Source organism: Natrix helvetica (assembly GCF_964273705.1).
Source record: "Natrix helvetica genome assembly, chromosome: 1".
Lineage (NCBI taxonomy): Eukaryota > Metazoa > Chordata > Lepidosauria > Squamata > Natricidae > Natrix > Natrix helvetica.
The window spans coordinates 300,120,631-300,134,628 of NC_138548.1; the positions used below are offsets into that span (position 1 = coordinate 300,120,631).

The 13,998-nt window shown below is 37.2% G+C and overlaps 1 protein-coding gene across 2 annotated transcripts in view; it reads left to right on the forward strand.

The window, feature by feature from the left end:
• WDR82 (WD repeat domain 82) overlaps positions 1-13,998 on the forward strand; it is an 18,751-nt gene continuing 4,753 nt past the window's right edge. Inside the window, exons 1-7 of one of the 2 annotated variants that reach the window (XM_081949428.1) lie at positions 1-293; positions 5,596-5,693; positions 9,651-9,717; positions 10,243-10,342; positions 11,737-11,853; positions 12,148-12,333; positions 13,816-13,885. In XM_081949428.1, coding sequence (XP_081805554.1) covers positions 133-293; positions 5,596-5,693; positions 9,651-9,717; positions 10,243-10,342; positions 11,737-11,853; positions 12,148-12,333; positions 13,816-13,885 — 799 coding nt within the window. In that variant the 5' untranslated portion in view covers positions 1-132. The remainder of the gene's footprint in view (positions 294-5,595; positions 5,694-9,650; positions 9,718-10,242; positions 10,343-11,736; positions 11,854-12,147; positions 12,334-13,815; positions 13,886-13,998) is intronic. The other variant, XM_081949429.1, reaches the window with a different exon arrangement.

Below are 13,998 nucleotides of genomic sequence, written 5' to 3' on the forward strand. Positions count from 1 at the left end.
CTCCTCCCGCCTTTCCCCTTCTCCTCCCGCCCGTAGGCTTAGTATAGCCCTGCCCGACTCCGCTTTCCGTCACTTTGGCAGGCCCCGCCGGCTCCCTTTCCCCGCGGAGGAGGAGGCGGCGGCGGCGGCGGCATGAAGCTGACGGACAACGTGCTGCGGAGCTTCCGCGTGGCCAAAGTGTTCCGCGAGAACTCGGACAAGATCAACTGCTTCGACTTCAGTCCGAATGGCGAGACCGTCATCTCCAGCAGCGACGACGACTCCATCGTGCTCTACGACTGCCAGGAGGGAAAGTGAGTGGCGATGTGGGGGGTGCGAGGAGTTTTTCGCGGGAAAAAGAGGCCCTTCATACCAGGCCTTTCTCTGGTTAGGGAAGGCGGGATAAGGACCCGAAGGAAGGAAGCGGCTTTTCTTTTCATCCAAAGAACGGCTCTTTTGAGCTTTTTTTAGTTTTATTTTAAAAGCTTTATTAAATAGATTTCAACATTAAACATATAGTTCCAATCATTACAGAGTTTCTGTATCAGTGTCACTCGCACTAACATAGTTGCTAACTATATAAATTACTATACTATGTATTATATATGCAATTAAATTATAGCTATATTTACATACATATACGTTTCTCTTTCTTTTTGATATATATCTTACATATTCTTTGTGCATTAGCTTTATGGCTGTCTTCCAACCAAATGTACCGTATATTCGAGATTTTGTAGAATCCCGGTTCTTCTCTCTCCTTTAACTCCATGGTTAACCTATCCGTCTGCACATTCAAGTACCTTTCTTATTATCATTTGCTCGGGGGGGGGGGGGGCTCTTTTGAGCTTTTAAATGGTTGGGGGGGGAGATGTTGCTTTTTTAGGTGGATGCTCAGGTGCATCTCTGAGTCTGCGTTGTAGGAACAACGTCTGAAAGTAGAAGAAACCAGGGACATTTTTTATCTCACTCTGGAAAAAGGTGTGTGATAAGCCTGTCAGGGGTTGGCGATCTTAAACACTCAAAGAGCCATTTGGACCTATTTCCCACAGAAAAGAAAACACCAGGAGCCACAAAATCCTTCCCGTGCCTGACTTTTTTCTGAGCGGCCACAAAACTAGTATATGTAGTTGAATTAAACATTCTGTTTTCTTCTAAAACCTTTCTTTTCTTGGATTTAAGCATGGTTGGCCTATTGGGGGTTGAAAAGCTCAATAAATCATGTGCCAGCGGGTATCACACATTGGTGGTTGTGAAGCATATTTTGAGTAACGGGGAGCCACAGCAGAGGGATGAAAGAGCCACATCAGGGTTGCTGACCCTTGGCCTAAATTAAATATATGCTTTTAAAACTTTGTTCGTGTTCGTATTCCGCTAAACTATGATTCTAACAATTCCCATTCTAACCCAGAATGTATATTTTTAAATATATGAAAGGCACCTCTGTTTAAAGCTCCTGTCACAAACTGTAGAATAGAATAGAATGAATGAGCTGGAAGGGACCTTGGAAGTCTTCTAGTCCAGCCCCCTGCTCAAGAAGGAGAACTATTGTTAAGTCAAGGACTACAACATAAGAAATAAGTTTTAAAAGCCACAATATTATGGGTAGAGGTGGGATCTTCTTCCTAGTTCACTAACCATCTCCAACATGGGATACCTCCATCTTCACCATTCATAATTTTAAAAATGGTCAAGGATAGAGGCTACCCCATAACATTAACGTGATACCAGAAAGGTGATATGTAATCATGTAAATAATGCAATGATGTCATGGCTGCCAAATGTTTTGTTCACCATCCTATATGTTATCTTTAAAGTCCATAAATATGTAATTTGAGTCTAGGGGCCATCGGAAAGCAGAAATGGGGGGGGGGGGAGAAATGAGATCTATTTGCAGGGGCTTTTATCGAGTCTTTCGGTTGTGTAGACTTGTAAATAAATAAAACGCTATAAAGTATCAATAAGTCTCCTGTGGCAGTAGTCCAAAATCTCAAATCTAGGTTAGTACTGTACTCTTAAATTTCACACCATTTCAAGAAGTGCTATTTATTCTGTATTTGTTTGTAAACTGCCTACTTAGTATAATGGACAGTGTACACATTTCATCATCAAATGTAGGCTGTGTCGGACAGTATTATACTGGAGGAGAACTCAGGTAACAGTTTGCAAGAATATTTGTGGGTTTAGTGTGAATAGTTTGAGACATTATTCAATAATCTATTTACTTTAGGATTAAAAGTAAAATATGAAGTAGGCTTAACTATGAGAGATGCTTGGTGCTCTCTGAGCTTGGTTGTTTTCTTACAGAAATTTCATTACCCAAAGTAAGTAAAATCATCGGTGCTAATAAGGAATGAGGTTTGCTCTGAATTTATATTCTAGTGCCTTGCCTTGTCAGTGTTACTGGGAATGATCTTGGTGATTCTTTGTTTGGGATGTTTATTGTTAGCTTTTTGATAGTTCCTTGATTGGAGTATTGTTTACTTGATTGGAGGTCTGGTATTAAACTTGGTATTAATCTATGCTCATGTGGGTGTTGGTTACTGGTGAGGTTCTGTTCTGGTCTTTATGTTTCCTTTTTGGCTTGTCTCTTTTGAACAGTTTGTAGATATTGTTTATTTTTATGTGCCTGTTGATGGCCAATTTGTCAAAAAGGCAGGCTTCCAGGAACACTCTGGCTTTTTTGACTTGGGATGGTTTAGGTCCTAAACTTTAGGACCTGAAATGTCTCTTGATTTAAATCATATTGTAAAAAGCACCCAAAGAAGAAGAAAGGGCAACATCAGTAAAAAAAAAAAAAACCCACCCACCCCTCACCTGTTTTTGGAAATGGTTCAAGAGGGAACACACACACACACAAAAGAGAGAGAGAGAGAGCGCAAAGATGAGAGAGATGAGATAAAAAGAGATAGAGAGGGAGAGAGATGAAAGAAAGAGAAACTGAGACAGAGGGAAAGAGAGAGTGGGAGAGAGAGATACCAGTTTTCCCACAGAAAAGAAAACCCCAGGAGCCACAAAACCTGGGTAGGCATGGCTGGAGGGGTCATGTGACTGGGTGGGAGTGAATGACATGGAGATGGCCAAACCCACCCAGGTTTTGTGGCTCCCATTGTTTTCTATGGGAAATTGGTCCAAATGGCTCTTTGAGTGTTTAAGGTTCTAGGCACCTGGTCTAGGATGGTCGCAGTTGAAACTGTGGTTTTCCAGTTGAACCTGTGGTTAAGTCTGTTCATAGGTTGTAAAATGATGGAGTTCTCATTATATCTTCTGACAGCTAATGGGTGTTCATGGATACGTTCTGCTAGTCTTTTGGTATCCTAGTTTGGGTAAGGAAATGTCTGCAAAAAAACAGCCAAACTCAGAAGCACCAAGAACTCATTTCAACTCTGAGCTACAAATATCCTTTATGACCTTACCTAATTTAGTAATCACACCAGGCAATTACTTATTTGCTAAGTGACCATACTTTCACTACTGTGAACCAATAGAAATGAAATTGTAGTTGTGCATACTTCAAGAACTGTCCTGTATTTATTTTTCTGTATAGTTGGAACTCAATGATTTGGGGATCATTATTGCAAATGCAGTTTCATATCAGTGGATTTCAATGAAGTGGGTAGTGAAGTTGGAGATAGATATTGTCTGTTGTTGTTTTTTTGTAATTAGGCATGCCGTTTATATGTAAACTATCAGTGTTATGTTGTCTCAAATCCAAAAGTTTATCTGTCAGTAAAGTATTTGACCTTCACACTTGCCAAGCATTCTTTAATTTTTAAGCATGAGGCTGACCTTCTCAGTTCCTTAAGTAACTATAAGCAAATTTGTTAAATCTTCAAACTGGTAATGAATTGCTAATTCTTATTTAGATAGGTACTGTATGTCTCAAGTTATTGTCAATTACTGTAGTTTGAATGCAGTTTAACATATAAAACAAAAAGGAGACCGATATCAGGGAAAATATCCAGAAATCTTTTATTGGTTAACTTTCAAGATTTCATGACCCTTTTACTAACTTAGATGACTTAAAATCTAAAACAGTGGGAATGGTGGGATGTGAGCGTTGTTTTTGCTGCACCAGCTTATACTCTTAAATGGGGTTTTGGATAGCTTGCAGAGAAACGATGTGTTTTTCACTTTTCAGCCAAGAAAAATAGCTTTACTTCAGCTACTTTTCTGGTAACAGGAACAAATATTTCTTGCCAGGCACTAACATCCACACAGTTCCTATCACTTTGATCTTCCAAAAAGCTTTAAAGAACTGGCTTTTCTCCCAAGCATTGGGATGGGATAAGGCTGGAGCCCAGTGATTCTGACTGTTTATGTATTAGGGAGTGTTGCTTAGAGCGCCAGGAGTTGTTTTGTGGGGGCTGGTTTTCATTGCTTCTTTTTATTGCTGTTGGAATGAGTTGCCCACAGTTATTGCTGTTGGGAGAAGCAGGCATACGCCTCATAAATACATAAATATCATCTTAGAACTGAAACCTTGTGCACAACAGTATCAATACTAACCACATTGTTATTACTCTCCATTGTCACTGTTAAAATTGCAACATAGGTTATAATTCCATAATAGCACTACCAATATGTTTAGAAATAAAATACAATTAGTCCTGGATTTTATTTCAAATTTAAAAGTTTACTTAAATGTTATCATTAAGGTGGCCAGCATTTTCCAAGTTAGACTATATCAAAGAGCTTGTTATAGTCCCCTAAATATTTGGATTAAAAGAGGGCTCTTCTTCTAATATGCTGAAAGCTAATCATAAAAAACAACAGACTATTTTCATTTTGTTTCTGTAACACCTCCATTCCTTGCAAGGTATTACATCTAGACTTAGAGATTTTGACATGAAAGAACTACATTTAAATTTTAAAAAATGTTAACAGTCATCTTGCAAAATTACAATACTGCTATTAACTGAAGTCTTGTTCAAACTGACTAAAGAATGCACATATATTTATATATTTGGTAATGTATGATTTGACTTGGTCTCCTAATGTTTTAATGGTTTTCTTTTTATATCTATATTAACCAAAAAGTAGTCTTGCTGTGGAAACTAAATATCACTAAATGTAAACATATCTTAGTTGTACATAGTAGAAATATAATGAAAATTCTGGTTGTCAACACACACACACACACACATACATTGATTATAATTATTCTGTCTTATGAGTTAACATTGTGTACAAGTAGTCCTTCACTTACAATCATTTGCTTAATGATCGACTATTTGAAGTTACAATAGCACTGAAGAAATGACCATATTTCTCATTTATAACTATCACAGCATCCCCACTGTCACATGATCAAAATTCAGACGCTTAGCAACTAGCATGTATTTATGACTGCTGTTCAGTCCTGTGGTCACCATTTGTAACCTTCCCAGCCAAGTTCCAACAACAAAGTCAGTGGGGAAAGCCAGATTAATTTAATGACCACATGCTTCACTTCAAAACTGCACTAACAAAAAAAGCCATAAATAGGGCAAAATTCATTTAACAACTGCCTTGATTAGCAATGGAAATTTGGGGCTCAATTATGGTCACTAAGTCAAGAACTATCTGTATGGCAAAACGGAATTTCTCTATAATATTTTTTTTTCTCCTTGGCAGGCCCAAGAGAACACTTTATAGTAAAAAATATGGAGTTGATCTCATCAGATACACTCATGCTGCCAACACGGTTGTATACAGTTCCAATAAAATAGATGGTAAGTGACCCATTCTTCCTGATAGTTGCCTATGCATATTGGATGCTTAACAATACTTTAATAAGTATTGAAGATTTGAGAAGACTGATTTTGACTGAAAATAATAGTGTATTCGTTGAAGCTGTTAATTGATAATGTAATTTTTCTTCATTTTAAATCCTAATTTTAAAGCACTTGTTTTAAGGTAGTTTCCTGATCTGCTTTGAGTCAGAAATAAATCAGAATGAAGTGCAAGCATACAGTAGCAATTTAATATCAGTTTTTAAGAAGTTTCTCTGTTTGAACAATTAACAAAGTTTTTGTCAAGGAATAACTTGTACATTTAATGGGATGGCTTTTATTGTTTTAACTTGCAAACAAGAGAAACGGGCTACTTCTCTTTCCCGCTTCCTCCATTAGATGACAGTAAATTTTATACTTTATTGGAACAGTGCACATCAGTAAAAATGCAAATCATTGTCCTTTATCAAAGCAATAAAATATCCTGTTAAACATATCAATCCCCATAGACCCTCTTATCCATTTAAGCAACAGTTTTTCACTTACTTTTATCCTTTCAAAGTTTCCCTTAAAAAGGTTTGGGTTTCTGCAAGTTATTTTGCCTAATTCAGAAATGTCCTAAATGAGACTCTGGAGACTGTGTATGCCTTTCTTAGCAACCATAAACAACATACAAATGTCACTAAGGCCTAAAATCTGTTACCTGTTCCTATAAAGTCTGAAATCGCACAAAGTAAAAATTTTAACTTGAAAATCTCTGCATTTTGAAAATTTACATCTAGTTGGCATGTCTTTTTCTTCCAGGGCCTCCTTTTCATACGTTTCCTCTTGATTCTTTGATAACAACCAGTTTTCCATGTCTTTTGTTTTTTCTAATTCTTTCAGAGACAGCAGTTTTTACCTCTGGTTTATTGCTATCCTTAACTAATAAAATATTTGTTGGATTATTATTATTGAACCAATTTGTATCCTGCTACAGTCATAAAACTGAGTGGCTTACAAAATACAGGGAGTTATAAAATAAACATAGGCCAATTGAACCCAGACCTAATTCATAATTCAGAGGGCCCAAAGACCCTCTGTTAAAAAAAACTTCATTTTTTTGGAAGATGGAAAAAGCTCTATATAGAGGTCTTTTCAGAGGGCCAGTCCTCTGGAAAAACAAAGCTTCTGGGTTTCTTTCCCTAACTTAGGCGAGAGAAACAGCTGCTTCTGGCATGATTGGAAGTGCTGAGACCACCTGCAAGTCCTGCAAGTAACTAGATGTCAATGGATAAATGGCTTTATAGGTTCAAACTAACACTTTAAATTGTACCTGATAGCTAATTGGAAACCAGTTAGAGACCTAAAAAAACAGGTATAAGTGGTCTACTCCTGTAGGCACCTAAGTCACTTTATTATGCATCAGTTGAAGCTTCCAAATTATCTGCAAAGGCGGCCCTATGTAGGATGCAATGCAGCAGTCTAATAAGAGCGGTAATGAGATCCTGTGCTGTTGTAATCAGGTCTTTCTGTGCCATGTAAAGTCACAACTGCTGTACCAGCCAAAGATGGGCAAAGATCCTCTTGGCTGCAGTTTCCACCTGTGGATTAAACAAAAGAAAACAAATCCAGGAAGATCTCTTGCAGGGGCAATGCAACTCCATCCAGAGACAAAGAGTGTGGGTTGGAGTCCTAGAATATAAATAATATTGTAGCTCCATCTTGCTAGCATTTATTTAAATCTGTTCTCACTCATGTAGACCTACCCCCGCTTCCAGGCACTGGAACAGAACTTTAACAATGTCTCCAGCCTGTCTCAGGATTGTGATGTATGCAAGTAGACATCATTGGTGTATTCTCGTGTCAGAAATGCAGGAATTAGAAAAGGAAATTATTTAATGTTTTAAAAATTAAAAACTTTAATAATTATATAGTTCTAGCCCAGTAACCAGGCCATGTTAATGACAGAGAAATTTCTGACCAGCAAGTCGGTCCCAGCAGACACTGTAGAAGATGTATCATATCCAATGTATCACATTAACAGTGAATGTGTATTGAAGATGCCATATGGATTGGGTGGAGCATTTTAATGCATTTTTGTATGTAACTCATTATTGTGCTTAATCTACATGGAGCAGTTTAATGGAGCATTTTAATGCATTTTTGTATGTAACTCATTATTGTGCTTAATCTACATTATTTACTCTATGTTACTATTAGTTTCCTGTTTGTATCACAAATTTGTGAGATTGAGATCCAATCTGGGTCGGTCCTGAGACCAGAGGTTTTGTCTTCTGAGCTTTTGGACCTGTGCTGGAGCCCATCTTGAGGAAACCTCTCTCTAGCTAGAGAGAGGTTTCCTGAAGATGGGCTCCAGCACAGCTTCGGAAGATTAAAATTCTGGTACTGGTGACCTACCAAAACTGGATCCTGCAACGTTATACCAGGACACGTATATTCACCTTCATTCCCTGAGAATCAATTTCATATGCTGCAAGATAATACAGGTGGAATAATCCTGATCAAATTCTTTCTTTGCTTTCCAAATTTTTGATGTTAAAAAAAGTATTTTAGAAGAACACCGTTATGTATGGTATGGTGTGGTGTGGTATGTGTGATATGGTATGGTATGTTACTGTATTTAATACATAGTAATGGAAGACACAGATAAATTAATTTTCTTTTTTTCCTGCTAGAAATTAGTGTGTCTGATTTATATCTTGAATGTGAACTATTCATATCATCCTGTATGAAGAATTCTTGATTTTTTAGCTTTTCTTCTGCTTACTGCACATTGCCTGGTTCCAGGCTGAGGTAGTAGTTTGTACAGTTTGAGGGTCTATGATACCACCCGGTACAGGAGATAACTGTACAGGCCACTGCCTTGCCTGGGGCAGAGCTTGACGACTACAAGAAGAGATTTACTGCCCATGTTTGTTTGGTGCCAGGTAACCGTTGTTCTCTGGAAAGCACCAGCTTGTCTCAAATGCTTGCATATGTTGCGGATTTCCTTGTAGCTCTTTTGTTTAGTGGAGAGTCAGCTCTTCAAACTTTTAGGTCTAATCTTGTTCATTCATGTTTCTCTGTAAAAACTATGCCTTGGAATAAATGCTTGCTGGTTCATCAGAAAATCCTGGAGCGGATTATTTCCACAAAATAGAAAAACTGCAGAAATATGATCTTGCAGGCATAAATTGATATCATTTAGTTTATCTCTGAAGAATGGAAAACTGACTTATTATCGTGTAGGAAACATATACTTAACCTGTTGTACCAGCTGACTTACATATACTTTGAGACTTGATTACCTACAGGTAAATTATTTTTTAAGAAAGTCCTATAATTTACCAACCTTCCAATGCATTCAACCTGTATTTAACAATTATCTACATTTAAATTAGTTAAGAAATGCTGCAATAAAATATTACACAATTCTCTTGATTTCAAAGTCATGGTTTATATATGCTACTAAAGTATCTCCTTTTACGTGGTTTATCTGCTTTATAATATAAGGTGTAATCAGTACATCAATACACATTTTTTAGCCATTACTGAGCTAGAGATGGATTCTGGTTCTATATCTGTGACTATAGAAATACTGTATCTTTTTGAGCCAGATTCTTACAAAATGTTACACTGACCGTATTGTTTACACCCACAATAGCTGATTGGATTTACATATTTTGTTATGCCATGGTTTATTTTCACTGTGATTTTAATTGTGTTTAGTTCATATAAAATACCAAACCATATGCCTGAATTCATACACAGCACTAAATCTTTGTATGTGTGGATGAACTAGGAACTGTGGTTCATGGCTGAATGTGCGTGAACTTAAAACGGTAGTTAATTCCATTATTAAAATGTGAGATGTGCAAGTCGGCTAATATTATTAACAAAAGTCTTACTCTAATAAGCAAGCTGCATTAGAGAGTACTTTTATATAATGTTTGCCTTGTTGATGTTTCCATACAGATACTATCAGATACCTTTCTCTTCATGACAATAAATACATTAGATACTTTCCAGGACATAGCAAGAGGTAAGATGAGTTGAGTATAGCTTGTAATGTTATATTGCTTTGACTCAGTGATGGGTTGCAGGCAGTACGCCCCGGTATGGGCGTACTGGAGCCTGCCCAGAGCACTGGGTACCATTCCGGTACGGTGCTCCGGAGAGCCCGCCCGCCCGTGCTCCTTACCTGTCTTTAAACTCTTCGGCGCTTACATGCACAGCGCATACAGCACCTGTGTGATGCTCTGCCAAGCAACTGGAGCGTCACGGAGGCATCACTGGACAGTAACACGCATGCGCTGCCCGCGTTCATGTGGAGGATGCCGGGCCCCGTTGCAACCGTACCGGTTGCAAAGGGATCCGGAACCCACCACTGCTTTGACTATAGGAAGAATTAAACACCTAAGAGTCATTATAACTAATCCACAATAGATTTTGTTCTGTTTTTACTTATGTTGCCTAAATTTTCACCTTTTTTTGAAAAATAAAATATATATGGCATATATGATGCAGACTGCTTTGGCTGTATTTTTCTTTTTCCTCTTCATTTCAGAGTTGTTGCTTTATCTATGTCTCCAGTGGATGATACCTTTATATCTGGCTCACTTGATAAGACTATCAGACTTTGGGATCTTCGGTCACCAAATTGTCAGGTAAACTTCTAAAGTCCACATGAAGTATGTTAATTTATTTCAAGTGTTGTGTAGATTATAGACTTTGTTTCCAGTGTAGTAGTAGATATGAACAATGCACACACATTCACAGAACCTCAAGCCTAACCCTGGCATGTTAAAAAGTGCACTTTCTCTTAGGTGATTCTTAAGAAAAATAAACAGTTTTGAATAATAATAGTAATAACAAAAATTAAAAGGATTCAAACCAATGGCCAAAGTAAAGTGCAACAAGTAACAATTAATGGCTAGAGGAAAAAGGGAGGGCCTACCAAAATATCAATTGATCTATTCCTTTTAATTGATTTTTGAAATTTCATTGACTAAGCATATGTGTATTTATGTTTATACTTTTGAATTTTTTTGCCTGAATTTTTTAATTACCTAATAAAAAGAAACCCAAACATTTCAGTACATTTCTAGATCACATCCTTTTCAACAAAAAGCCGTATTTCAGAAATGATTGTTTTGCATTTCTGTTTGAGATGCTATCACTTTATTTAAATAGATCACTGTGTTTTGATAAAAAGCAGTTGAATGTATTAATTCAGCCTGAGATTTATTTTAATTGCATGGGTGTTGACTTTTCAATCGTGAAAATGAACACGTAAGCAAAAGACTTCTTTTTCAACATTGGAAATACAAACATATGGCTCTAACTATTTTAGCAGTTTGGAGAATTAATATACTGTAGATCCACCATGGATGCTTCTAACAAATCATGACTTTAATTAATCATTGTTATTATTTAAATTCGCACCCTGCCCAACTCCCAATGACTGGGCAGCCCACAAGTACAACTATTCAAAACACAAAATACAGCCAGAGACAAGAATAAAAGATGACAAGGATGACAAGCACCCAAAAGAAATGAAAGTGACACAGACCTATACAACTCAAAGGCTCAGATGTACAGCACAGTCTTCAAATTCCTTTGAAACACATTTCATTTCATCATTCATTTTCATTTATTCGCTTTATAAACCGCCCCCTCTCCCCGAGGGGACTTATATTGAAACACCAATAGGTGGGATCAGATTTTAGTGGGAAACTCATTCCAGAGGACATGTGCTGCAGCTGAGAAATGCTGCTCCCAGAGTCCCAGTAGCTCATATTGCTTAATAGTCAACGGAACCTGGAGATTGAATAAGCCAAGTAAATAACTATAGAAGACAGACAGTAAGGTAATTTGGCCCAACACCAAAAAGAGCTTTATAGATCAGTGCCTTGAAGTAAACAGGCAACTAGTGCAGCCAGAAAGGTATGTGTATGCGTGTGTTGTGTGTGTGTGTATGTGTTACAACATTTATATAGCTGCTTATCTTATATTGAATTCTGGATGGCTATATATGTATGTGTATGTATTCAAAATCTAGGGTCTGATGCATCCACAAGGAAAACCTGTATGCTCATTTGATCCAGAGGGGCTGATTTTTGCAGCTGGGGTCAATTCTGAAATGGTGAAACTTTATGATCTTCGCTCCTTTGATAAAGTAAGTAGTATGTAATGTTTAAGTGCATTCTAAATATGGTATCTTTTCTGAGATGAAATTCCTAGTATCGTAGAGTTAATATTCAGACATATAAAAGCAAAACATTAAACTTGGGATTTCTAGGAATTGAAGCATAAATGATTTTTAGGTATACTTGGCAAGTTTTGTGGCCTAAGAAATTGAAATTCCTTCCCAAGTCAGACACGGTCTGCCTGGTAAGGTATTTTTTGAAAAATGTTCTGAACATCTGGAATAATTTTGCTGCATGCCAACACCTGTCTTTCTTTTTTGAAGGGTCCATTTGCTACCTTTAAGATGCAATATGACCGAACCTGTGAGTGGACTGGCCTGAAGTTCAGCAATGATGGAAAACTTGTTCTTCTTTCAACTAATGGAGGGATCATACGACTCATTGATGCCTTTAAAGGAGCGGTTCTTCATACATTTACAGTGAGGGCCATTTCTATATCTCCACATAGGGTATTTGTTTGGGATGTTCTTTAGAATTAAGACATGATTTATGGAATATTGAGTTAGCATTGCAGTAGAAGACACTTTTATAGCTGAAAATAAGGATATTTAATTCATCAGGTTATTTTTGCCAAACCCCTTTTTATTAAGTGAAAATTGAAGTTTGATGGTGCATCCCTTATGTAAAACTGAGCCATTAAGCTGGAATATCTGAGAGTAACTTCTTTACTGAAAGAGACTACTGGAATAAAGAGTTGAAAAGATAACTGATAAAGGAAAAAGCACTTTATAAGATCACACGTTAGATTATGACAGCATCCTCTTATACTCTTTTCAGTCCATGGAGTTAAAAAATATATTATTCTAAATTTCACAATCATTCATAGCTACAAGTATACTCATTTAATCATGACAAGAAGAAAAATCTCCTGTTCTGTGGTCCATTCTGGATTTTTAAATAGTCCAGAGATGGTAATAATTTTTCAGCTCTTCGATTTTTATATTTTCCTGGGGGAAATTATAGATTTCCCCCAGGAAACTAAACTAAACTAAACTATAGATGGTGTCCTTGTAATGCTATTCAGATTTTTTCCATCATTAAAGACTTAATTTGAGAGATAGTTTGGCATAGTAGTTAAGGCACTTGGCCTAGAAACCAATAGAATATGAGTTCTAGGCCTCCCTTAGACATGAAAGCCAGCTGTATGACTTTGGACCAGTCATTGTCTCTCCCATCCAGCCCACCTCACAGGACTGTTGCTGTGGGAAAAATAGGAGGCAAGAGTATTATGAATGCTTGCTGCCTTCAGTTGATCAGTACAGAAAAATGGGCAATATAAAATGGTGGTGATGAGCTCCTGAGTGATGCCTTTTTCATTCTGTTGTCAGCCCTAACCTCTTACACAAAGTTTCCATAGAGCCAGATCTTTCCAAGACTAATCGTAAATTTAGATTAACGGGATAGCAATTGATTTTAAATAAATGTGCTTGATATTGTATACCGCCTTTGTGAGGAAGATGGGCAGTTAAGAAATATTTTGTGACTGTTTTGTGCTAAGGCTGTTGAAGAATTAAATCTTCTAGAATAGGATAACCTTGTGATAGCATGGTTGCGTGTAGTATTTTAAGGAAAAGTTTGGTTGATGGGCTCCATTATTGAATGGGCAGAGCGTGGTTTTCTCCTTCACTGGTGGTGAGCATTTTCCTTGGAGTAAACCTTTTTAAAAGCTTTCAGCAGACTTTTTATCTGCTTCTCTCCTGAAATGGCAAGGACAATGGCTGGAAAGGGCTTGGGCACGCTGACATTGCAAACCATTTTTTGTTTGAATTACCTTAACTTTTGTGTTATAGTTTATGGTCACACTGTTTTATATTATTGTTGTTCAGACGCTAAATTGTGTCCGACTCTATGCTAGAGCCCCCCCCCCCCCCCAATCCTCTACTGTCTTTCAGAGTTTGCTCAAATTTATGTTCATCTTATTCTTTTTACAGGGATATAATAATAGCAAAGCTGTTACATTGGAAGCTTCCTTCACTCCAGATTCTCAGTTTATAATGATTGGTAAGAGTTTTATTTCTTATGTATATATCAATGCAGCACCAATTACATAAAATAATTTCTGGGACACTTCCATAAAGCATCCAAGTGGTTTGTATCTTTTGAGAAGGATTTTT